This window comes from Protopterus annectens, chromosome 2.part0 (genome assembly GCF_019279795.1).
Source record: "Protopterus annectens isolate FY-2018-M chromosome 2.part0, PAN1.0, whole genome shotgun sequence".
In the NCBI taxonomy this organism is placed as follows: Eukaryota; Metazoa; Chordata; order Ceratodontiformes; family Protopteridae; genus Protopterus; species Protopterus annectens.
Window position 1 is genome coordinate 436,255,964 of NC_056728.1, and position 25,021 is coordinate 436,280,984.

At 42.6% G+C, this 25,021-nt stretch overlaps 1 protein-coding gene across 2 annotated transcripts in view; it reads left to right on the forward strand.

The window, feature by feature from the left end:
* Window positions 1-25,021, forward strand: part of VPS13A (vacuolar protein sorting 13 homolog A) — a 4,910,496-nt gene that overhangs the window by 4,250,603 nt on the left and 634,872 nt on the right. For both annotated transcript variants that reach the window (XM_044060868.1, XM_044060869.1), the window contains exons 63-64: window positions 17,365-17,478; window positions 17,749-17,824. In XM_044060868.1, coding sequence (XP_043916803.1) covers window positions 17,365-17,478; window positions 17,749-17,824 — 190 coding nt within the window. The remainder of the gene's footprint in view (window positions 1-17,364; window positions 17,479-17,748; window positions 17,825-25,021) is intronic.

The window sequence follows — 25,021 nt, forward strand, 5'->3', positions numbered from 1 at the left end:
CCACTTCCACAGCCTTTCAGGCTAGGTTATCGATGGATGATATATGTGCGGCTGCAACATGGGCTTCTCCTCATACATTTGTTTCCCATTACAAATTGGATGTGGTGTCCAGGGGCAGGTCATCTTTTGGTTCCACAGTGCTCAGGAGTATTTTCCATTGAGCCACCCAGGATGTAGGTGCTAGGGACGCTGTCCCACAAGTGAAGAATGTAGGCGAGATAGGACTACATAACATCAGTTAGTTATGTACTTACCATAACGTTAGATGTATGTAGTACATCTCGCCTCGCATTCTTCATTACCCACCCACTGTCCCCCATGCCTGGAGGATTTGGAGCATCTCCTTGTATATCTCATGTTACTAGTCCCTTTGGATAATTTGTTGGACCTTGTTGTCATGAGTATGTGTGTACGTTTGAGCGGTAGATATGATTTTTCTGTTGGCCGCAAACTAGATCTGGGGATGTGGAGCAGTGTATTGTGGGATACCATCTTAGCCCAGCCAATCAAAGACTTTCGAGCTAGTAAATAGGCCGAGTCGGAGCCGACATTCGGCTTCGAACCCACAAGTGAAGAATGTGAGGCGAGATGGACTACATACATCTAACGTTATGGTGAGTACATAACTAATTGTTCAGTCACTGTCTTTACTTACACAGATAATGACAATAGAAAAGCAGGCTTACCTGGTCTTTGCGCCTTTTCTTGATTTGTCTAACGCTTTTGGCACAGTCTGCCGTAAACCCTTTTGACATAAACTCTCCTCTTTTGGTCTTACGATAATTTCAGTCCACTCCACTGATGTCTCAGCTTTCTTAGCAGACTGAGAACAGGCAGTGAAATGGCATAATTATTACCATTCTTAGTAGTTGTTCCCCAAGATCTGTACTTGGCTCCCTTCAGTTTGAACTATTTTTAAATGACATGCACAACATAAAGCATGCCACAATTGCACAATATGCAGATGATGCTGCTCTCATCTGTGCAGCAAAGACCCTACCAGTACTACAAGAAATCATTCAGTAATCAATGTCTTTCATTTGATCACTGTTGCAGTATTGCTTTTATTGGGAAGCATCCTAATAGAATACCATATGTCTGGCCAGCATACCAAAGCTTTTAAACCCTTTTGACATAAACTCTCCTCTTTTGGTCTTACGATAATTTCAGTCCACTCCACTGATGTCTCAGCTTTCTTAGCAGACTGAGAACAGGCAGTGAAATGGCATAATTATTACCATTCTTAGTAGTTGTTCCCCAAGATCTGTACTTGGCTCCCTTCAGTTTGAACTATTTTTAAATGACATGCACAACATAAAGCATGCCACAATTGCACAATATGCAGATGATGCTGCTCTCATCTGTGCAGCAAAGACCCTACCAGTACTACAAGAAATCATTCAGTAATCAATGTCTTTCATTTGATCACTGTTGCAGTATTGCTTTTATTGGGAAGCATCCTAATAGAATACCATATGTCTGGCCAGCATACCAAAGCCTGGGTGTCTTACTCTCATGCTGTACTACTGACTCATGACCCGGTCACAAGAATGTGTGCTGCTCTATAAGGTATGTATAGGTGTGAACATGCTGTACTACTGACTCATGACCCGGTCACAAGAATATGTGCTGCTCTATAAGGTATGTATAGGTGTGAAGTTCCTCAGACCCTTCTTGTCGCCATCCTGGGAAGAAAAACATGCGTCTCAATTTGGTGTCTCAGCTGTATGGCCTGAGCAAGGTTCCTATCATTGTGGGCAGATAAGTATCCCCATTAGGGAGTCTTCCTGTTTCACTTTTTTTTTCTTCGACTAATTTGGTGATTTCATATCAGCAGAGAGAAACGAATGCGTGATAGGTAGATTCCTGATAAAGACAATCATTCTTGGTGTTTATTCTACCTAGAACCTGACCATAACTTTAGGAAATGCTCCATATGTAAAGCCTTTGTCCCAAAGACTGTCAGGTGTTATCATCTCTGAAAATATAATTGGAGAACCAGAAACTTAAGGAGCTCACACAAGGTAGGAAGGCCTCCAAATCATGTCTGTTGGATGTCCCTCAGCAGCCACAAAAGAAACTCAAGAAGTCTAAACCTTTGGAGATTTCTCTTGAAAAATGCCACTTGGATGTCTCTGTTGAGGTGCTTAAGGAGCCCTCTGTCTTCTCAAACTCTTTTACTGTTTCAGCTGTCTTGACCCCTCCAGAGGCAGGCAAGGTGCAGCTCAAAGACATGCCTTATATGACTGGTCGGCTGATCAGACATCTGGCAAGGCTGCAAAAAAGAAAGCTGGACTGGTAATTTCTGAGTAACCTGATGGCATTCCACAGATCTTGTTCTAGAAGATGCCCCCAGTACACTTATTGAGATACCTCACGAGTCTGAGACTCCACACATTAATTTTCTTAAAACAAGGGGGAAAAATTTCATGTCCTCTTGTTACTCCTCTTCCAGCTGATCTACAGCAGGAGTGGTATATTTTCTTAAGCACTATTCCAAGCTCTAATGTCATTTAAAAGTCTTCATTTTCTTTCCTTTCCTTCTTCAACTCCACAGAAGGGGAAGATAGATTTGTCTTCAGAAGAAGAAGTTGCAGATTCTGATGTGTGATCTTTGACTTTCTCCTGACAGATCTACGCAATTTCATAGTTTGAGTTGAGACAAAGACATCTTTTTTCTGACTCCCCTTTAGAGGAATTGTCCTTGGGTGACAATATTTTAAAGGTAATGCAGCATTTTCACTGGGAGGGTCAGCAGGTCTTTGATGTACAGAAGACATGCTGTGGGTTGTTAAATATACATGTTCTTAAGCTCTCAAACTTTCTTCCTGTGCTTGAGACTTTATAGGACATTTTCTTGTCTGCTAGTTTGACTCCTGAGTAATTGCCATGTTATTTAGTCAATCTTCTCATCCAGGCCCCCAATGAAGACCAAGTTGTACAGGATCTTCATTTCTCTGTTTATCGATTTCTTCATGTAGGTTTCACCATAAACCTGACAAAGTTGTCCTACACCGTTCACAGGATCTATTTAACTAGGATGGCAACTAAACACTGTTTGCATGATGGCATTCCTTCCATAGGACAAAGTACAGCTTTTGATTTCTTATTTCCAGTCTCCTCTTCCTTTAGAAATGATTTTGGCAGGAGAGGTGTTGAGAACCCTGGGGTACATCGCTTCAACCAAAGAAAAGGATACTTTTTTCCAGACTTCGCATGTGGAAGATTCATTGGTACCTCAGTTCATTCTGGGCACACTTGCCACCCTCTGAAATGTTGGATTATTTTAAACGGTCTTTTTGAACTGTTATTTAATAATGGCAAAGTTGGTGTTTCGGCATCTCAAGACAGCATAGCGGTTGGCGTAAGCTTTATTCATTTGTTTGCTGGTTCACCCTCTGAACTTCCCATTTCCTATCTTGCCCTTTGTGTGGAAGGAATTCCTTTGGTGAATCAGCCAGATACAACTCAACCTGTGCATCCCTTTTCTCTTTCCCTCTTCCTATAAGGAATTCTCCACATAGTGTTCAGACTTGGCCTTGGGAACATTCATTGAAAAGAAATTCCAAGGATGTCCTTCAAGGATGCATCTGCAGTCCTAACATATGGGTTGTCCTGCCTCAGGCAGCCCTTCGGTCGGCCGGATTCCAAAGTCTGGGTCTGGCCTCGGCTGATGTCGCACTTCACCCGACATCATAGCTGCTGGGGTATAAAGGCATCAGCCGACGCCATTTTCCTCAGTCTTTCTTGCCACGCGGTGCCCGAAGCAGAAGCTGTTCGCAAGTGCCGGTCGGAAATTCCAAGGTTATATCCAAGGCAGAACTGAAGCAAGCATATGAATATCAAGGAAATGAAAAACTAATCCTGGCACTTCAGTCTCTTCATTATCTCGTCTTCATTAAGTCGTCAAGTCTTAACAGACACCACCACACTCATGGTATGTCAACAAACAAGGTAGAACAAAATATTGTCATCTCTGCAGTTTAGCCATGAAAATTAGGGGAGTTGTTATATATCACAACATGTTATTGCAAGCAATTTACATCCTGTCAGAATATCACCACATCTTCTTGCAAGCATTTTACATCCTATCAGAGATGAACTCATTGGCAGATTATTTGAGCAGATCTAAGGCAGACTGTCACAAATGGCTATTAAACTGAGAGTTCTTCCTTCAGATTGCCCTTCATTGGGGAGGGAGGGACCTCCAATCTGAGCAGGTGTCTCTGACTGTTTTACTCCAGAGTACCATGCCCAGGAGCATAGAAAATGGACACTGTGAAATTGCTTGGAAAGGAAAATTCCTTTATTTATTCCCCCTTCCCTTAATTCTTAATATCCTTCTGAAAATCAAGAAAGATGACCCAAAAGTGATATTGGTTAGGCCCTTTTTGGACTAGACAACTATGGTTCTCCATTTTTTTTCACCTAGCCAAGGGCAATCACTGCATTACCTCATTATCTGAACTTGTGACTGGATGGCAGTTTTTTTCTGAGGTATTACAGGAGGCTAGAAAACTTGCTACAAGAAAGTTTTGCATTTACAAATGGAAAAGATTTTCAAGATGGTGTCAAAAGAAAGGACAGGACCCTTATACTAAGTATCCCTTTTATCCTTACTTGTGTGACTCTTCTGCTAAAGCAAATTTGTCAGCAATTTCTGCCTGTTTGCTTATGGAATCCACCCCTTCTCTCAGGGTTATAAGGTCAGATAATTTCTTAAAGATGTCCATGTCCATACTCCAAAAAAATCTGTTCCTCCTCCCTGGAGCCTGATTTACAATTTAGAAAAATTAACTGTATATTTCACTGAATTTGACCTTTTTGCTTTAAAATTCTGCACATAGCAGACAGTTTTGCTGGTGGCTTTGACTTCTGCTAAGAGAGCGTCTGAGTTACAAGCTCTTATGGCTTTTCCACTTTTCTTGATTTTTAACAAAGACAGAATTTCTGTTGAGACTAATCCTTCTTTTATGCCAAAGGCTGTAAATGAAAAGTCTTTGAGCAAATACTTTCATTTACCAATATGATGTTCATTGTGTTACCCTGCTGCAGTCATCACACTTGGGTTATCCTGCCATCAGGCAGTCCTGCAGTTGGCCAGAGTTCCAAAGTCTTGGTCCAGCATCGGTTGCTGTCCCTTCTTCCCTGACGTCAGTGCGCCAGGGGTATATAAGAGGCATCTGACATCATTTTCTTCAGTCTTTCTTGCTGCGCGGTGCCCAAAGCAGAAGCAGTTCGCAAGTGCCGGTCGGCCGACACCTAAGATTTTCGAATTGAATTTCAGTCCAAACTCTTCAATAAAGCTAAGTACCCCATTGGGGAACCTTTTCTTGCCTCAGTCCGATGTCAGAAAAAGTTAACAAGTGCATTTCTTGTGGGAAGCAAATACCTCATAAGGACTTCCATTCTTATTGTATTCCTTGCCTAGGCCCAGACCACGACGTCACAGGTTGTCGGTTTTGTGCTAGGTTTAATAAATGAACTATCAAACGCCGTTTTGACTTCGCACAACATTACTTTGGTAGGAAATTTAATTATATCATGCCATCAGAGCAGCCGACGACCGGCATGCATAAAAAACGCAAGGATAAGGACAGGCAGTCTAGGACCAAGCCAGACTCCGAGGCCTCTGCTGGGCCTGTTGCCGGTTCTCCGGTTTTCAGTGAGGTGCCTACGCAGCCCCTGACGACCGCAGAATTGGAACCCCAGACAGCTGTGAATTCTCAAGCAGAGTGTACTAGGCCGTCGCAGTCATCTTCATTAGGCCCTTCCGACACCGGAGCAGAAGGAGATCCCGGTGCAGTAGAAACACCTTCAGTTGCAGTAGGTGTCTTCAGACCGACTACACTCACCATTAAATCTTATGCTAAGCTTAAAACTCCATTAAAACCAAAAAAGACTGTACATAAGTCTACAGTTCAAGGCCCCATGTCTCAGAAACAGATGCTTAAGATGGCTGAAGATTTGATTACCCTAATCAGGGGTACCCATCCCCCTCCAGATAAAAGGCCAAGACCAGAGGAGGATTATGCTTCCTCTGACCAGGTTTCAATTTCCTCAGATTCTTCTGAGGAACAGGATTACACCTTTCCCCCGTATGAAGACTCTGATGCTGAAGACTCTATTCCTTCAGCATCTCCCCCTGAAGACTACTCCTTTGGGGAAACTTTACATACCATGAGGGAACATTTCCACTGGGAAGGACAGGACTACTCTGATTCAAAGAAAAGGCACCGAGAGTTCCTTTTACTACCCCAGCACAGACCACTTGCTGTCCCTCCAGTTTTAGACATTGTGGATGATGTTTACTTAGAGTCTAGTCTAAATCCAGACTCTCTACCGCCTGCTCCAGCCAAACCAGACAGATACTACAAAGTACCTGACTCTCACAAATTCCTTTATAAAAGCCCTGTAGCTGATCCAAAAACAATTTCCCAGAAAAGAAAGAAGATATACACCTCAGCTACTATGGCTATGAGAGCATTAAATTGTCAGTTTCACATGCTGAAATATCAGCAATTCCTAATGTCTCAATTAAAACAAAAAATGAGCACACATTCTGAACAGTCTGAATTCAAGGAAATGCAGGATCTGTTGCGTGCAGCTGAACAGGTGGGCAAACATACTTTACAATGTGGATTTGATTCATTGGAAGCTTCATGTAGAGCAGCTGTTACTGGGTCTGTCCATACGTAAACATGCTTGGTTAAAAGAACAAACCCTGCCTGATCATGTTAAAGCAAAATTATTGGATGCACCTTTACAGCAGAATGTCTTATTTGGTGTCAAAGCAGAAGAGGTTTTAAAGAAAATGAAGGATAAGGCAAAGTCTATGCAGACGGTCAAGGATTTTTTACAGGTACAACCCCCTAGTTTCAGCAGAAATTGGCCAACAAAAAAATGGTCCTTTCCAGCTTCTGACAGATCACAGAGGGGCAAATACAGATGCCCAAGGGGCAGAGGTCAGTCCCAAGGCCCTTACAAAACTTGCCAATGAGGTACTGCTACCCAGAAGGGAGGAGAAGACAGGCCCCAAGCTAGCAGAAGACAAACACAATGACTCAACCCTCAAATTTCCAAGCAAATCTCTCTTGGCAGCTCCCTTGGGAGGAAAACTAGCACTTTTTGCACACAACTGGCACATCATCACAAAAGACAAATGGATCCTAAACATTGTCTCACAAGGATACAGATTCCACTTCCATTCCTTGCCAAAGATAAAAGGAATGCCAAACCTGCCACCGAATCAATGGGCAGAAGCACAAAAACAAATTACAGCTCTCATGGACATGAGCCATTCAACAGGTACCTACACAGGAGCAAGGACAAGGATTTTACTCAAGACTCTTTCTAGTCCCTAGAAAGGACAAAGCATGGAGACCCATTCTGGATCTTTCAGTTCTGAACACCTATCTGCAAGTACCAAAATTCAAGATGCTAACACTACAGCAGCTTCTTCCCATGCTGGGCAAGAAGGCTTGGATAGTAACGCTGGATCTCAAGGAGGCATACCTGCATGCCCCTATCAGACAGAATTGCAGAAGATACCTCCGCTTCATTGTAGGTTCAACCAATTTCAATTTTCTGCACTGCCCTTTGGCCTATCTACTGCACCCAGAGTCTTCACAAAATGCCTGGCACCAGTAATTGCATACTGCAGACAAAGAGGAATTCAAATATATCCATACCTGGACGACTGCCTTATTCAAGCAGAAAGCAAGGACATTCTTTTAAAGCATCTGGCATTTGTCGAACACCTTCTAAGTTGCCTAGGGTACACAGTAAATGAAAATAAATCAAAACTAGTGTCCTCACAAAACATAATATTCCTGGGTGCCAGCTTGAATACAACGGCCCAGATGGCTTATCTCACGCCAGACAAGCAACAACAGCTGACTCAATACTTTAAAATAATGGCATCAAAGACCCAACTCCCTGCAAGAAAAATTCTGCAGGCCTTGGGATTCCATGGCATCTTGCATACTACTAACACCATTTGCAAAACTGCATATGAGGAAATTACAGTGGTACCTGAAAAGCGTATGGACTCAGCACAGCCACAGCTTAGAAACAATGATACCACTCATTCCCTGCCTTCAACAGGAGTTTCTATGGTGGGCACAGGCATGTCACCTCAACAAGGGCCAGCCTTTCACCTTACCCACAGCCAGGCAAACTTTAACAACAGATGCATCGGACTATGCCTGGGGAGCACACATGGCAGGACAGTGCATTCAGGTTAAATGGACTACAGATCAAAGGCATCTGCATATCAATCAAAAAGAAATGCTAGCAGTACAGAATGCCCTAACAGCCTTCAAGGACTTCTTACACCCAGGACAACTAATAATAAAGACGGACAATACCACAGTAATGTGGTACATAAACAAGCAAGGGGGCACACATTTCTACCCCCTATGCAGGCAAGCAATGACCTTGTGGAACACAACACTGTCTCACCAAGTTCAACTACAAGCACAATTCCTGCCAGGAAAGAAAAACACATTGGCAGATGACCTAAGCAGAAACATCATGGATCCCCACGAGTGGAAACTAGCTCCACAAGCATTTGCAATGATAACTCAAAAATGGGGGCACCCAGACATAGATCTGTTTGCCAACCCCCAAAACTACCAACTTCAAAAATTTTGCACAAGGACATTCCACCCACAAGCTTGGAAAGTGGACGCCCTCTCATTCAGTTGGAAAAATTAACAGTGTATGCCTTTCCTCCGCTGCCTCTTCTAGCAAAGGTACTGCTGAAAGTCAGATTAGAGAGGCCACAAATGATACTCATTGCACCAGACTGGCCACGCCAGCACTGGTATCCAATTCTAAGGAACATGGCCCACGGCCCACCATGGATTTTACCACAAATTCCTCACCTGCTCACCCAGCGAGACAATCAGATTCTACACAGCCAGCTCAAGATTTTAAACCTGGCTGCATGGCAAATTACCTAAACAACCAGCCAACACCTCTATCCAAAGCTGTTATGGATGTCATTCTGGAGGCCAGGAGGCCTAGCACCAGGAAAACCTATTCAGACAAATGGAAAAGATTTTGCGCCTGGAACCAGGCTAAAGGCCAAAATCCCTTTGATCCAAACATTCCTCAGATTCTACAATATTTAACTGAGATGTTGCACAAAGGACTTTCCTTTTCATCTATTAAGATCCACGCCTCAGCAATTTCAGCCCATTACAACATGGGTCCTCCTTTATTTTTACACCCACTCCTAAGACAGTATCTCAGAGGGGCTAAGAACATAAGACCGCCCAGGAGAGCACCAACACCTACTTGGGATCTCAACTTTGTTCTGGAAAGGCTTACACTGCCACTCTTTGAACCAGCTTTTATAGCTGATTTAAAATTTCTTTTATGGAAAACTGCCCTGCTACTAGCAATAACTTCAGCTAGAAGAGTCTCAGAGCTACAGGCACTAATGGCAGTGGAGCCTTTCCTCGTTTTTCATCAAGACAGAGTCTCTCTACGAACTAACCCTTCCTTTATGCCAAAGGTGGTATCCAGTGTGGCCCTAAACCAAACCATTCATTTGCCCACCTTTTTTTCCAAATCCCCAGAATGAAGGAGAAAGACTCCTGCACTCTTTGGACATTCACAGGCAATTAAGTTACTACTTAGATAAAACTAAGGCTTTCAGAAAATCTGACCAGCTCTTTGTAGCCTATGCTGCAGGATCACAAGGAAAAGCTATCTCAAAACAGACCATTTCAAAATGGATAAGACATTGCATACGTTTCTGCTACATGCATCATGGGAAACCAGTACCTGCTAACATTAGGTCCCACTCCGCCAGGGCTACAGCTACATCAGCAGCCTTTCTCAGGGGGGTGCCAACCAAGGATATTCTGGAAGCTGCAACTTGGAGTTCAGTGCACACCTTCACCAAACACTATCACTTGTCTCTATATTCTAAGACTAGAGCTGGTTTTGCCACTGCAGTTTTGTAGGGCCTACTAACTTCTTCTAATCCTGTTTAACTCCACCACCCATCTTTAGCTTTGGGATTCAACCCAAGTGTGATGACTGCAGCAGGTTAACACGATGAGCATAGTACAGTTTTGTACCTACCATAAATGTAGATGTTCGAGTGTTCACCCTGCTGCAGTCCAGGTTACCCTCCCTCCTTCCCATCTTAACTAACTAGACTTATCTATACCTTTCTATCATATACAACCTCTGTGGTGTATTTGCTTTTGACTGAAGGTATTGTTTTATTTTTATATGTATATTTTTATATAGCAATATGTATTGCCTACCTATTGGGGGCACCTGACATCTGGGGCAAGAAAAACTGAAGAAAATGGCTTCGGATGCCTCTTATATACCCCTGGTGCACTGACGTCAGGGAAGAAGCGACAGCAACAGATGCCGGACCAAGACTTTGGAACTCTGGCCGACTGCGGGACCGCCTGATGGCAGGATAACCCAAGTGTGATGACTGCAGCAGGGTGAACACGTGAACATCTACATTTATGGTAGGTACAAAACTGTACTTTTTCCCTAATCTTCAGTAGAAGGGAGAAAGAATCCTACAGTAGTTAGATATTTGCATACAGCTTAAATTCTGTTTGGGCAAAACTAAGTTCTTTAAGAAATCATATAAACTGTTCACCTCTTATGAGAAAAAAAAAATCAGTATTCCTGCCTCAAAGTAGACATTTTCCAGATAGATTTCTCTTGTTTCTTTTTCTTCTTTTCATGGGAAATCCCGTTAAGGCCAGGTCAGAGTACATTGTTCTAGAGCTGTTGCTTCATCTGGTGTCTTTTTTCAAGGGCCTGGGCTAGGAACTACTCTAGAAGCAGCCACTTGGTCAGCAAATCAGTACTATAGAACTCACCTTTGCCTTACTGTGTAAAACAGGTAAATTGGCTTGAACTGATATAAGCAGACTGTTGCACATTTTGGAAATATACAAGCTACTTAACAACCCTGAAAATACCCAGCATTAATCACAGTCATTCACTCATACTTTCCAAGGAGACACTTGCACTGTACCAAACAATTCTTTCTCCAGATAGCCAAGTCAGCAAACGCTGCAGTTGATTCACTATTCAAATGGAAAAACAAATAAATGGAATTCCCTCCCATCTTACTTGGGGCAACTTAACAATACAAAGGCATTTAAGTGCCAAAGTTTTGTAGATACTTGGATATGCCCCTGTGGATCTCCGGACTAGACTTAAAAAGTACACATTGACTATACACCTGTGGATCCCCAGGTTAGACTAGACTTAACAAATGCATAAATAATCCAGTCCTTAAACACAGCCTAACTTCCCACAGAAACATATTCAGTCTCCTCTCTCACATGTTACTATTTCTGTTCTCATCCTTGAAACATGCCTTATTAACAATCCCCCATCCTTCTGTACTTTTCTTCTTACCTCCTTTTTTTCTACAAAACCACTTGTGACTTCTCAAGTAATTCTGTACTTCATCTGTCAAGATTTACTAAATGGCATACCCTCTTTTTGTAATAAATCATTTCCTATTTCCTCTGTTACGCCATGCATAAGGTATAGGAATAAATTGGTATTATCCAAACAGTCAGGATTTTTCTTGTTCTAGCTTCATTTCTTTTCAAATGTATGGGGTCTGTTTTATCCCCACCTTAGTGCAAGTATAACTTGTAACATTCGATTGATTGTACTTATGCCCTATGTACACAACTTGTGTACGAGTATTGTAAATATTATTTTCATATGTGTATATGATATTATTTTTATCTGCTGGTTTGTGTGTCTGTAAACTTGATTTAATGTGAATATTTTTTTTTCATCTGGCCTCAGCTGAAAAGGGGTTATTACCCGCTCTGATTTTCTTGGTAAACAAACAAACAAGTTTTATTCAGGAGTCTGGCCACTGGTTTCACCACAACCCTAGAGGCTACCCACTAAGTATATGGCACTTTTTGTAGTTCATCAGAGGCTGCATGGGAATACATTCTCCTTGTACCTGGACAATTGGCTTCTTGCTGCACCCTTCCTAGATAAACAGGTGGAACACAGTTTCTGATGAGATTGTTTCAGGACACTAGCATTAAAGTCAGACTAGTGAAGTTCCAGTTGCAGGCATCTAAAGGCATTACTTTTATAGGTTGCATGTCCATTCTCTTTTTGATTAGTATTATGGAATCTTTTACTTCCAGCTGAACACCTGAAGCAGATGGGGCCTCGGTTTAATGTCTCATCCAAAAGACAACACACACTGGAGTACTGCATCCTCCTTATACTGCACTGCAGTATCTGTAACTGATCTAACTGGTGTGGTAATAAAACCCACAGCCCCCTTTACCAAAAGGAAAGTGCATTACCTGTTGCTCCACTGACACTGAAAATAGGATCAGTTTTCTTATTTTTCAAGGTTAAGGAGCAACTGTTTATCAGACAGGTCCTACCAGAGGAACATGGATCCGGAACCTACTTGAGATTCTTTTTGTTGACAACAAAGAATGGGGACCTCAGGCCAGTTTTGCCGCTAAGCCATCTAAATCAGTATGTCAAACAGGTGAAGTTACAGATGGTCATGGTGCAGTCCATTCTTCCATTATTGAGAAAGGGTGATTAGATGTGCTCCATAGACCTTCAGGATGCAGGATGGACAGGCACTCCTGAAGGTTTATCACTTCCAGCTTGGGAGCCAGTTATTTCCAATTCAGAGCACTGCCCTTTGATCTCATCACAGCTCCCTGGTGTTCACTATGTGTATGGCAGTGGTCACAACTCACCTCAGACTGCAAGGGTTCCGAGTGTTCCTGTACCTGGATGACTGATTCATCACTGCCCCCACCAGGAATCTTCTCCTTAGCACAAGGGACTCCTTACTCCAACTTTGCAACAAGCTAGACATCATAATGAACTCTGCCAAATCAAAGTTCTTTCCTGTTCAGACAATGGAGTTTATAGGAGCGCACTTGGACACGAAGTACCAAATAGCAAGACTACCAGAGACTTCCCAAACAGGCCAAGACATTCTTTTTTGTCAGAAGCCATCAGCAAAACTTATGCTTCACCTCCTAAGATCTGTGGCTGTTTCTGAAATTGTGGTCCCTCTCACCAGATATCATACGAGAGTTCTTCAGTGGATACTGTCACTCCATTGTTCTTACAGACATCAACCCATGAACTTCCAAGTACGTCCTACAAACATTTGCAGAGCTCACATATGATGTTGGCTTGAGTCCCCAAAGGTCAACCAAGTTTGTCCTCCCTAAGCCACAGTGAGCATGGACACTTCCCAACTGGGGGTGGGGGGATGTTCTGCATGGGATGGACAGTCCATGGTACATGGTACCTTTTCTGAGGCCAGTTTTCGTATCCATATTCTAGAGTTGAAGACAGTCCAAATATTACAGACTTTCCAGGACTCCCTTTCTCCGGGAGTGTTATCCTTTCAGATGGACAACATGTCTGTAGTCTGGTATATCAACAAGCAAGGGAGAACATATTCATACCTGTTATGTCAAGAGTTATGAGAGTTTGGCAGTCGGCAATATTTTCCCATTGCTTTCTGGTAGCAGTGCACATCCCAGGGAAATCCATTGTTCTGGTGGACAGGTCGAGTAGGTCCATCCTTCTACCTTATGAGTGATCCCTCAATGTGATGGTGGCAGAACAGATTTTCTGCTGCTGGGGTTGACCATGTTGCAATTTCTTTGCCTCACCATACAATACGAAGTTTATTTTATTTTATTTATTTTTATTTAACATTTGTTGACCGGGAAAGTCCGACTAGGTTCCACAGATCCTGTTTTCAACGGAGGCCTGGGGAGAAATGCTCGAGAAGCATATCTTTAGAAGTGTAGCAGGTACTTTGCCGTAATCCCTTGGGGTGGAGTCACTGAGGGATGCTCCGACAAACATTTGGCTCACTGGGCTCCTGTATGCTTTTCCTCCTACTCCTCTTATTCCAAAGTTTCTGCAGAAAGCCTTGATGATGAAGGTCATAGTCATCTTCATTGCCCAATTCTGGCCCAACAGATGTGGTTTCCCTTCTTCTGGCCTCATTTAATATTCCTGCCTTGAGTACTAGATACCAATCTAGATCTTCTCTCTCACCTGTTTAGACTACCTAACCTGGAATTCAAACTCTCAGGTTGACTGCTTGTTTTCTGTACTTCCTGTGATAGCTAGGCAGTCCAGGTTGTCCTCCCTGGTGGTTCACATTCTTTCTTCTGCCCAGAGACCTTTTACCAGAAAGATTTACAGAAGCAGGTGAAAGCGATTTTCAAGTTGGACTTCTAATAGGAATCTAAATCCTTTTTTGTCTCCTCTGCCAAGTATTTTAGATTTTCTGGCTTCCTTTTTTCACAATGGGGCCAACTAATCTAATATTAAAGTTCGACTAGCGTCCATTTCAAATTTTCATGTGGGAGAGCATCAGTCTTTTATCTCCTGCCTTAAACTATCCAAGGCAATATTCAGGGGCGTCTTCCTTCTCAGACCTTCTCTTAGAGACCACAGTCTCCCTTGGGATTTCACCATTCTCTTACAGACTTTGATTAGACCTCCTTTTGAACCTGGGGTCAAGGTGTACTATAAATTTCTGGCTTGGAAGACTTTGTTTCTGGTGGCATTTACTTCAGCTTAGAAAGTATCAAGATTACTTGTCCTCGCTTGCAAACCTCCTTATTTAGTTTTTTCATAAGGATAGTGTCCCTTCGTACAGATTCATTTTTTATTCCAAAGACAGCTACAGAAGCTTCACTTAATCAGTCTATCAATCTTCCAGTTTTCTTTCCAGATTTTACCAACAAAGGAGAGTATATGCTGCACTTGTTGCATGTGCATTGCCATTATCGCGTTTACCTTCACAGTACAAAGACAGAAAGTCTGATCAGTTGTTCAGCCAAACTAGGACAAGGAGTTTCAAAAGTAACTCTCTAGATGGCTATGCAACTTCATTTTGTATGTGCATTCTGAAAAGGGACTGACTTAATCTAAACTTCTCGAGGTTTTTTCGACTAGATCTGTGGTGACTTCTACTGCTTTCTTTTCAAAAGTAACCTTTGATGATATTTGTGTTGCAGCCACTTAGTCCACCAATATTCATACTTTAATTTCTCATTGTAAATTGAACTTATACTCCAGAGGCAGGGCTGCCTTTGGTTCAGCTGTCCCCTGAAATAACCTTCCACGAGACTTCCCAAGAGATTCATTAGCTGGGGACTCTGTCCCGACCATTGGGGAATGGATGGAAGAGACAACATCCATTATGAAAGCTATGTCCTTATCATAATGATAGACCTGTGTTGTCTGCTTCTGTACTTCCTCAACTCCCCTTCCCTCCACCCGCTTCCCTTTTTTTTTTCTTGGTCCCTGGTATGAGCATCCTGCTTTTTACCTGGTCTAGGTCATATGTTCTTCAAACTCCAAAGCAGAAATTTAGTTAGTGTGTGTCTTTGATTTGTCTTTGAGTAGGGGGTTTCTTTGTCCATTAGATAAAGTTTGGGCAAACTCGATCTGAGGTGACTATATTGGGCAAGGAGAGGATTATGGTTGTAGGAAGGAGCCAGAGCTTTGGATCTTAAGTTTAGAATGGATGAAGTCAGATCCTGGTCGGATCCAAATATCCAACCATTGAGGAAGGATGGAAGCAGACAACACACATCTGTTATAATTGCATAACTTTTATTTATAAAACTAAGGAAGACTGTAAATGTATTATGAAAAGGATGGAAACAATGTTGTATAGAGGAAAGGAGGCAGTTGTCAGTGAAAAAGCATGAAGAGTTGAGACTGAAATACACAAATCCAAAATTTTTGAGAATGGAGACAGTATGACTATAGGCCCAAAGTTTGAGAGCTCCTTTGAGTTTCAAACTTTATGAGGGGGAAGAATGTGGCACCTTTTCCGTAGGGCTGGGACATAGTTTTTGGTGATGGAAGATGATTAAGGTAGAGATAAGAAATGCTAGGGCATCAGTAACAATTTTTTAAGAACTCAGATGGTATGTTATCAGGGCAAGGGTGGTAGATTTTAAGGTTAGTAATAGTATTTTTATTGCAGAAATTAAGATTGGCTTGAGTGCAAGTGTTTGGGGGCTAACAGGTGGACTGGAACCTGTCTACCTTTGCTGAGTGTTTAATAAGACAGACTGTTGTTTGGATGAAATGGGTATTGAATTTGCTGGCTATACTGTCAGTATGGTTAGTTGGAGTAGGTGTAGGTTGTGTTGGTATATTGGCTTTTAACTGATTGCAGTCCAAAAAAGGTTTGGGGTTGTTTATAATTTGCTGCATGTATATTAATATAATATTTTTTTATCAATCTTGATTTGATTTTTAATGGTATTTCTGAGACGTTTATAGTATTGATGGGCAGCTATGGTTTTTACTTGCTTTCATTTTTTTCCAATTTGTCTCTCTCCTTCATGATCATTTTACTACGTATTGAAAGACATGGTGTTGGATTCACTTTCATTCTTTTAGTTCTTATTGGAGCTAATTCATTTAATATGTTAAAGAAAATTAAGGTGAACAGAGCTACAGCTTCATCGAGTGGAAGGGTTTGAAGAGACCCATAGCTGATTGATTTATGTGCTGTGATGGAATTGGTCCTTATTAAAGGAGGAGAGATTTTGATCAAGGCTGTACTGTTGCGTTTTTGATTAGGCTTATGATGCCTTATTGCAAAGATGGTAGATGATCACTTAAAGTACTGGGTAAGGCACCTGTTTGAGCGGATTTTGTTTGGTGCATAAGAGAGAATCAGTCTACAGTAGAGACTGTGCCAGAGTTTTTGTTCTGCCTTCTGTGAGTTGAACACGTCTACCTGAGTAGCTAAAATGCTGCCTAATGGAAATCTTTTATTCACATAGATGGTTGTTTTATTATCATGTACTACTACTTTGTGTGGCTTACAGTTTTAATACTGTATTTTTGTTGGACATCACTGGAATGACCTGGGTTCTTACATTATTCAGATGATAAATGTGGACATTTTCTGTCATTCACAGATAGTTAATGAATGTAACATTCTGTTGACATTGTAGCATGCCAAATACACATCTTATGTGGTCTACGTGAAAGTTTTTTTTACTTTTAGAGTACATTCATCCCTGTATCATAAATTATATAACTGTGCATTTATTGACATATTTGTTAGTGTTTGTGGAGTTTTTCAGTGTTTTGTAGAGTTTTCCTTCCTCTGTCTTCATATGAAATGGGAACTGGGGTTAACCCAGTCAGGTAACATAACAACAAACATATTTATTTAATCTTTTTTTATGGATAGCAAAAGTATTATAGCTCATGAAATGTTCCAGACTTATAAATGGTATTGTGTGTTGTGAAGTGTTTTTAATTTTTACTTTTCTCTCCTGTGTCATTTAGGCGATCAGGCAAATGTATGTGCTTGTTTTGGGACTGGATGTTTTGGGTAATCCCTTTGGACTTTTTAGAGATGTTTCTGAAGGAGTTGGGGCCTTCTTCTATGAACCATACCAGGTTAGTTTTTTTCTTTTCTTTTTTTAATATTCTATAACAAACTGAGCAGCATGCAATGAATCTGTAAGAATTTCACAGAATAACCCCCAGTAAGCAGAAGACTGAAAACCAATAATAATGTGCATTTCTTTTAAAAATCCAAAATTATACTGTTGCCCTCTGTATAAAGTATGTAGTTGAGCTTTAAATAAGGTTGTGTGTAATTGCTCTGTCTTCATCATGATGCATATTGAAGTACAAATTTAACTACCTGGATACTTGTTTTTGCAGGGAGCTATTCAGGGTCCTGAAGAGTTTGTGGAAGGAATGGCACTTGGAGTTAAAGCCCTTGTGGGAGGAGCTGTTGGTATGTATGAAATGGAGCTTTATAGCTTTCTGTATTCACGTTTTCACTTTTGTGTGTGTGTGTGTGTATGTATATGCATACATTGTAATTATATATTTTTTGAAAATTACAATTTTGGCACAACCTTTCCCAAACATAGCATCCCAGAGTAGATTTCAACTCCCTCCAAACATACATTTACTTGTTGTGAAGTTTGGTGACCTTGTTAGGTGGAGTACAGGGCGTGCAGCCCACCAAAACATTTCTTAAAACTGTATTGCCTTATCCCAGTTGTTCTTACAGACCACTCAAACACTTACACCTGTGGCCAATTTAGAGTGTCCACTTCAACTACTTCATGTCTTTGGAGTGTTGAAGGAAATCGTAGTACCCAGAGAAAACCCACATGAACACAAGGAGGACATGCAGAGTCCACCTAAAAGGCATCTAAGCTGAGAATCAAACTGGTGAAACTTCTTGCTGGAGGCAAGGGCACTATCTGCTGTGTTGCCCTAATATCAGATGTTCATTGTGCTATACTGCTGCAGTCATCACACTTGGGTTATCCTGTCGTCAGGCGGTCCCGCAGTCGGCCGAATCCCAAAGTCCTGGTCCGGCGTCGGTTGTCGTCACCTCTTCCCTGACGTCAGTGCGACAGGGGTATAAAAGAGACAGCCGACGCCATTTTCTTCAGTCTTTCTTGCCGCGTGGTGCCCGAAGCAGAAGCAGTTTGCAAGTGCCGGTCGGCCAGCTCCTGAAATTTTCGAATCGAGTTTCAGCCCGAAGTCTTCTCTAAAGCTAAGTACCCCTTTTGGGAAACTTTTCTTGCCTCAGACCGATGTCAGACAAAGTTAATAATTGTATTTCTTGTGGGAAGCAAATACCTCATAAGGATTTTCATTCTTATTGTATTCCTTGCCTAGGCCCAGACCACAACGTCTCTGGTTGTCTGTTTTGTGCTAGGTTCAACAAACGTACAATTAAGGGTCGGGCAGAATTCGCCCAGCATTATTTTGGCAGAAAATTTAACTATAGCATGCCGTCGGAGCAACCGACATCAGCAATGATTAAAAAACGCAAAGATAAGGACCGGCAGCCAAGGCCAAGACCAGATACCGAGGTCTCAGCAAGGCCTGACGCCGGTTCTCTGGTTTTCAGCGAGGCGCCTTCGCAGCCCCTGACTACTGCAAATTCAGAAATTCTGATGGCCTCCCAAACCGAAGCAGTTGGGCCTCAGGAACTGGTCCCACCTCACTCCTCGGACGCCAGCCCCGACGGGGATCCAGAATTTTTCGATAGGGCTTCGGTCTCTGAAGGTGTTTTCAAACCGACAACTATCTCTGCCAAGCCTTATGCTAAACTCAAAGCTCCCTTGAAAGTTAGAAAACCAGGGCCACACACCCCTCCACAGGCCCCTATGCCTAAAAAACAAATGCTTAAGATGGCTGAGGATTTAATTACCCTTATCAGGGGATCCCAACCCCCATCTGACAAATGGCCTAGACTGGAGGAAGATTACCCTTCCTCTGACCAAGCATCCATTTCCTCAGGCAACTCTGACTACCAGGATTAGTCCTTCCCTCCTTATGAAGACTCAGATGCTGAAGAGTCCATTCCCTCTGTCTCCCCCCCCTGAAGACTACTCTTTTGGGGAAACTTTACACACCATGAGGGAACACTTCCACTGGGAAGGCCAAGATTACTCTGACTCCAAGAAAAGACTCAGTGAGTTTCTTCTTCTTCCACAGCATAGACCCCTGGCAATTCCTCCAGTTTTAGACATTTTGGATGATGTTTTTTCTGAATCCAGTTTAAACCCAGATTCCTTACCTCCAGCACCAGCTAAACCAGACAGATACTACTGAGTTCCTGATACTCATAAGTTTCTATACAAACGCCCTACTGCAGACCCCGAGACCATTTTCCAGGGTCCCAAAGGGGTTAAGTCCTCTACTGCTAAGAATCCACTTCCTTCTGAAAGAGATTCCAGAGCATTGGAAAGATGGGGAAAGAAAGTGTATACGTCTGCCACTTTGGCCATGAGGGCATTAAACTGCCAATTCCACTTGCTAAAATGCCAACAGTATTTGATTACACAGTTAAAGCAGAAACTGATCCCTCAGACAGATCAACTTGATTTTAAAGAGATGCAGGATTTGCTGCATGCAGCAGAACAGGTGGGAAAGCATACCTTACAGTGTGGTTTTGATTCATTGGAAGCCTCATGTAGAGCAGCTGTCACAGGGTCTGTAATACGTAGGCATGCTTGGCTTAAAGAACAAGCCTTACCAGAACATGTCAAAGCAAAGTTATTGGATGCTCCATTGCAGAAAGATGTGTTATTTGGTGTCAAAGCAGAGGAAGTTTTAATGAAAATGGAAAAAAAGGCAAAATCTATGCAAACAGTTAAAGATTTTTTACAGGTGCAACCTCCTCGTTTCAGCAGAAACTGGCCATCAAAAAACTGGTCCTTTCCTGCATCAGACAGACCCCAAAGAGGTAGGTACAGGCGCCCAAGGGGCAGAGGCCAGCCACAAGGTTCTTTCAGGCCTAGACAATGGCATACAACAACTCAAAGAGGTGGAGACGAAAGATCTCAACCCTTCAGGAAACAAGCACAATGACTTCCCTCTTCTCCTGCCAAGCAAAATTGCCCTGGCAGCACCTTTGGGATGAAAACTGGCTCTATTTCCACAAAATTGGCGCATCATAACAAAGGACAAATGGATTCTGGACATTATTACCCGAGGCTGCAGATTTCATTTCCACACTTTACCACGGATGAGAGGCATGCCAAATCTGCCTCCAAACCAATGGGCAGAGGCTCAAACGCAAATTTCAGCTCTCATGGATATGAAAGCAGTTCAAAAGGTACCTACAAAGGAGCAAGGTCAAGGTTTTTACTCAAGACTGTTTCTAGTCCCAAGAAAGGACAAAGCCTGGAGGCCCATCTTAGACCTCTCAATTCTGAGCACATACCTGGAGGTACCCATATTCAAAATGCTCACTCTACAGCAGCTCCTTCCCATGCTGGGCGAGGAGTCTTGGCTGGTAACGTTGGACCTCAAAGAGGCATACCTGCATTTCCCTATCAGACAAGATTGCAGAAGATACCTCAGATTTTTGGCAGGTACAATGCATTATCAATTCTCTGCATTGCCCTTTGGCTTATCTACTGCACCCAGAGTATTTACGAAATGCCTGGCATCAGTAATTGCATATTGCAGACAACGAGGAATACAAATTTATCCATATCTGGACGACTGCCTGATCCAAGCGGACAGCAAGAACATTCTATTACAGCATCTGGATTTTGTAACACAGCTGCTCAGTTGCCTAGGGTACACAGTAAACAAAAAGAAGTCAAAACTAATACCCTCGCAACAGATAATATTCCTGGGTGCCAGCTTAAATACAACGGCCCAAATGGCTTACCTCACGCCAGACAAACAAAAACAATTGACTCAATACTTCAAAAGGATAGCAACTTTTACCCAGCTCAGTGCAAGGAAAATCCTGCAGGCATTGGGGTTCATGGCATCATGCATTCAACTAATCCCATATGCAAAGCTGCATATCAGAAAATTACAATAGTACCTGAAAAGTGTATGGTCTCAACACAGGCACAGCCTTGAAACAAGTATACCTATCATTCCCTGCCTTCAAAAAGAGTTCCTATGGTGGGCTCAAGCATGTCAAATAAACAAGCGTCTTCCTTTCGTCTTACCTCCAGCAAACCAAACCATGACAACAGATTCTTCAGACTACGCATGGGGAGCACACATGGCAGGACAGTGCATACAGGCAAATGGTCTGCAAAACAAATGCATCTTCACATCAACCGAAAGGAGATGCTAGTTGTGCAAAATGCACTGACAGCCTTCAAGGACCTCTTGCATCCAGGACAACTTCTAATAAGGACAGACAACACCACAGTTATGTGGTACATAAACAGGGAGGAACACACTCCTATCCTTTATGCAGACAGGCTATGACCTTATGGAGCACAGCATTGACCTACCAGGTACAACTACAAGCACAATTCCTGCCAGGAAAGGAAAACATATTGGCAGATGAATTAAGCAGAAATATGGCAGACCCTCACGAGTGGAGACTACACCCACAAGTATTTTCAATGATAACTCAAAGATGGGGATGTCCGGACATAGATCTATTTGCCTCCCCCAACAGTTGCCAATTACAAAAATTCTGCACAAGGACTTATCACTCCCTAGCCTGGAAAGTGGATGCTCTATCATTCAGTTGGACAACACTGACAGTCTATGCCTTCCCTCCACTACCTCTATTGACCAAGGTATTATTGAAGGTCAGATCAGAGAGACCACAAATGATCCTCATTGCTCCGGACTGGCCACGCCAGCACTGGTACCCATTACTAAGGAACTTGACTCAGCCCTCCATGGATCTTGCCTCAATTCCCACTACTGTTGACTCAGAAAATCTCTCAAACCCGTCACAGCCAGCTCAGAACTTTAAATTTAGCTGCATGGAGAATTCCTTAAATTATCAATCAACACTTCTCTCAAAGGACGTCCTGAATGTCATTTTGGAGGCCAGGAGGCCCAGCACCAGGAAGACTTACTCAGACAAATGGAAAAGATTTTGTGCATGGCACCAGGCTAAAGGTCAAAATCCCTGGATACCAAACATTTCTCACATACTGCAATGCCTAACTGAGATGCTATACAAAGGCCTTTCCTTCTCCTCCATTAAGATCCATGCTTCAGCCATTTCAGCTCAATATAATACGGATCCTCCAATTTTCTCACACCCTTTACTTAGGCAGTTTCTCAGAGGGGCTAAGAATATAAGACCCCCCAGAAAACCACCAACACCAACTTGGGACCTGAACTTGGCTTTAAAAAAGTTAACACTGCCTCCTTTCGAACCAGCCTTCTCAGCAGAACTACAATACTTGTCTTGGAAAACAGCCTTGTTACTGGCTATTACCTCAGCACGCAGGGTCTCAGAACTACAGGCACTTATGGCAGTGGAACCTTTCATCATTTTCCATCAGGACAGAGTCTCTTTACGAACTAACCCTACCTTCTTGCCCAAGGTAGTATCCAGTGTGGCTTTGAATCAGACCATTCATTTACCCACCTTTTATCCTAACCCACAGAATACAGGAGAAAGGCTCCTTCACTCTTTGGACATTCACAGACAGCTACGTTACTATTTAGATAAGACAAAGATCTTCAGAAAAACTGATCAACTCTTTGTATCATATGCTGCAGGTTCACAAGGAAAGGCTATTTCAAAGCAGACCATCTCCAAATGGATAGCACATTGCATCCACTTTTGCTACTCGCCCCATGGGAAGGCAGTGTCCGTCAATATTAGATCCCATTCTACCAGGGCTACTGCAACCTCAGCAGCCTTTCTCAGAGGGGTTCCAACCAAAGACATTCTGGAGGCAGCTACTTGGACTTCATTGCACACCTTTACCAAGCACTACCACCTTCCATTATACTCAAAAACCAGAGCTGGTTTTGCCACTGCAGTTCTGCAGGGCATCCTAGCATCACCTAACCAAGATTAGTACCAGCCACCCTTCCATAGCTTTGGGATTCTACCCAAGTGTGATGACTGCAGCAGTATAGCACGATGAACATAGTACAGTTTTGTACCTACCATAAACGTAGATGTTCGAGTGGTTATACTGCTGCAGTCCAGGTTACCATCCCTCCATCCCCTCTGCATACCAGGGTGTTAGTTACAACTACATGTACATCAATCAATTGGAAGCATGTCTATATGGTGTATTTGCTAACAGCTATTACTATTGTTTATCTACTAAGATATTGTTACATAGCTTTTGTATTGCCTTCCTAGTTGGGGTCACCTGACATCTGGGGCAAGAAAAACTGAAGAAAATGGCGTCGGCTGTCTCTTTTATACCCCTGTCGCACTGACGTCAGGGAAGAGGCCGACGACAACCGATGCCGGACCAGGACTTTGGGATTCGGCCAACTGCGGAGACCGCCTGACGACAGGATAACCCAAGTGTGATGACTGCAGCAGTATAACCACTCGAAGATGTACATTTATGGTAGGTACAAAACTGTACTTTCTTCAATTGGAAAGACTGTAGGTGTTCTCTTTTTTTTTTTTTTTTTTTTTTATATATATATCATCCTATGCACCATTCTTGTGTCTCTCCTCTTGACTTCTTCCAGCAGCCTGGTGTCTCAATGTTTGGTCTCCAGATTTGTACATAATACTGAAGGTGTGGCCTAACCAGGGTGCTGTAGAGCAGGGCATACCTCTTCTCTTTTAGGGGGTGTAACCTGTTGTTCTGCTTGCTCCTGTCATTCTTCTCTTACTGTGCTCTTGTGGGCCATTCCTGGATTTAGCAACACCCCCAGATACTATTCTTTTTCTCCTCCCAGCATTTCCACTCACAGCAGCTGCTGTAGCTGAGGTGCAGCACTTTGTATTTGTTTGCACTGAAGCTCAGTAAACAACTCTCTACCCACTTCATCAGCCTTTATAAATCATTTATTATACTTTTCTTCCCATTCTCCAAGGCTGCACGTAAGTTTTTGTCATCACTGAAGTGGCTGATCCTGTTCCTTGTTTTACATATTTATGTCTGAAGTCGACACACTAAAGTCGGCTAGAGCCAGGACCAGCTCCTGTGTTGTTCTTTTGGTTATGTTCATTTTCCTGATGTTACCGCTCTTACCACAGCCATTTATGTCCTACTCTTGATACATGAAGCAGTCCAGTTCCTCACTCTCCGCCCTGCTCCCAATCCCTTCAGTTTTCTTAGCTGCTTGTGTAGGTCTTTGTGAAACATTCTTTGGTGCAGTCCAGGTAATCTTTTCCTACCAGAATTCCCAAGTCAGGTTTCCCTGTATCCCAGTCATAAAACTAAGTCATGTTTGGTAAACAATCTCTGGCCATGAACCCAAGTTGGCTGCATCTCTGGGAGATTGTTGTCCTCTAGAATGCCTTGAGCTCTTTGCAACATATTTGTATGTATTCAGAAATACAGATCTGATGTTGTCCTTTTCATTCTTCCTCACTATTGGGTTATTTCTCCAACCCTCGGATCCGACTCAGCCGCATTTTTCAAAGACTTAGATTCTAGCCTCAAACTGCTCCCACTATCCACAATGCTATACACTTATCCCAGCCTCCTCAGATCTCCTTTGGCACCATTGCTGACAGACTGTCTTAAGTGATTCAGTT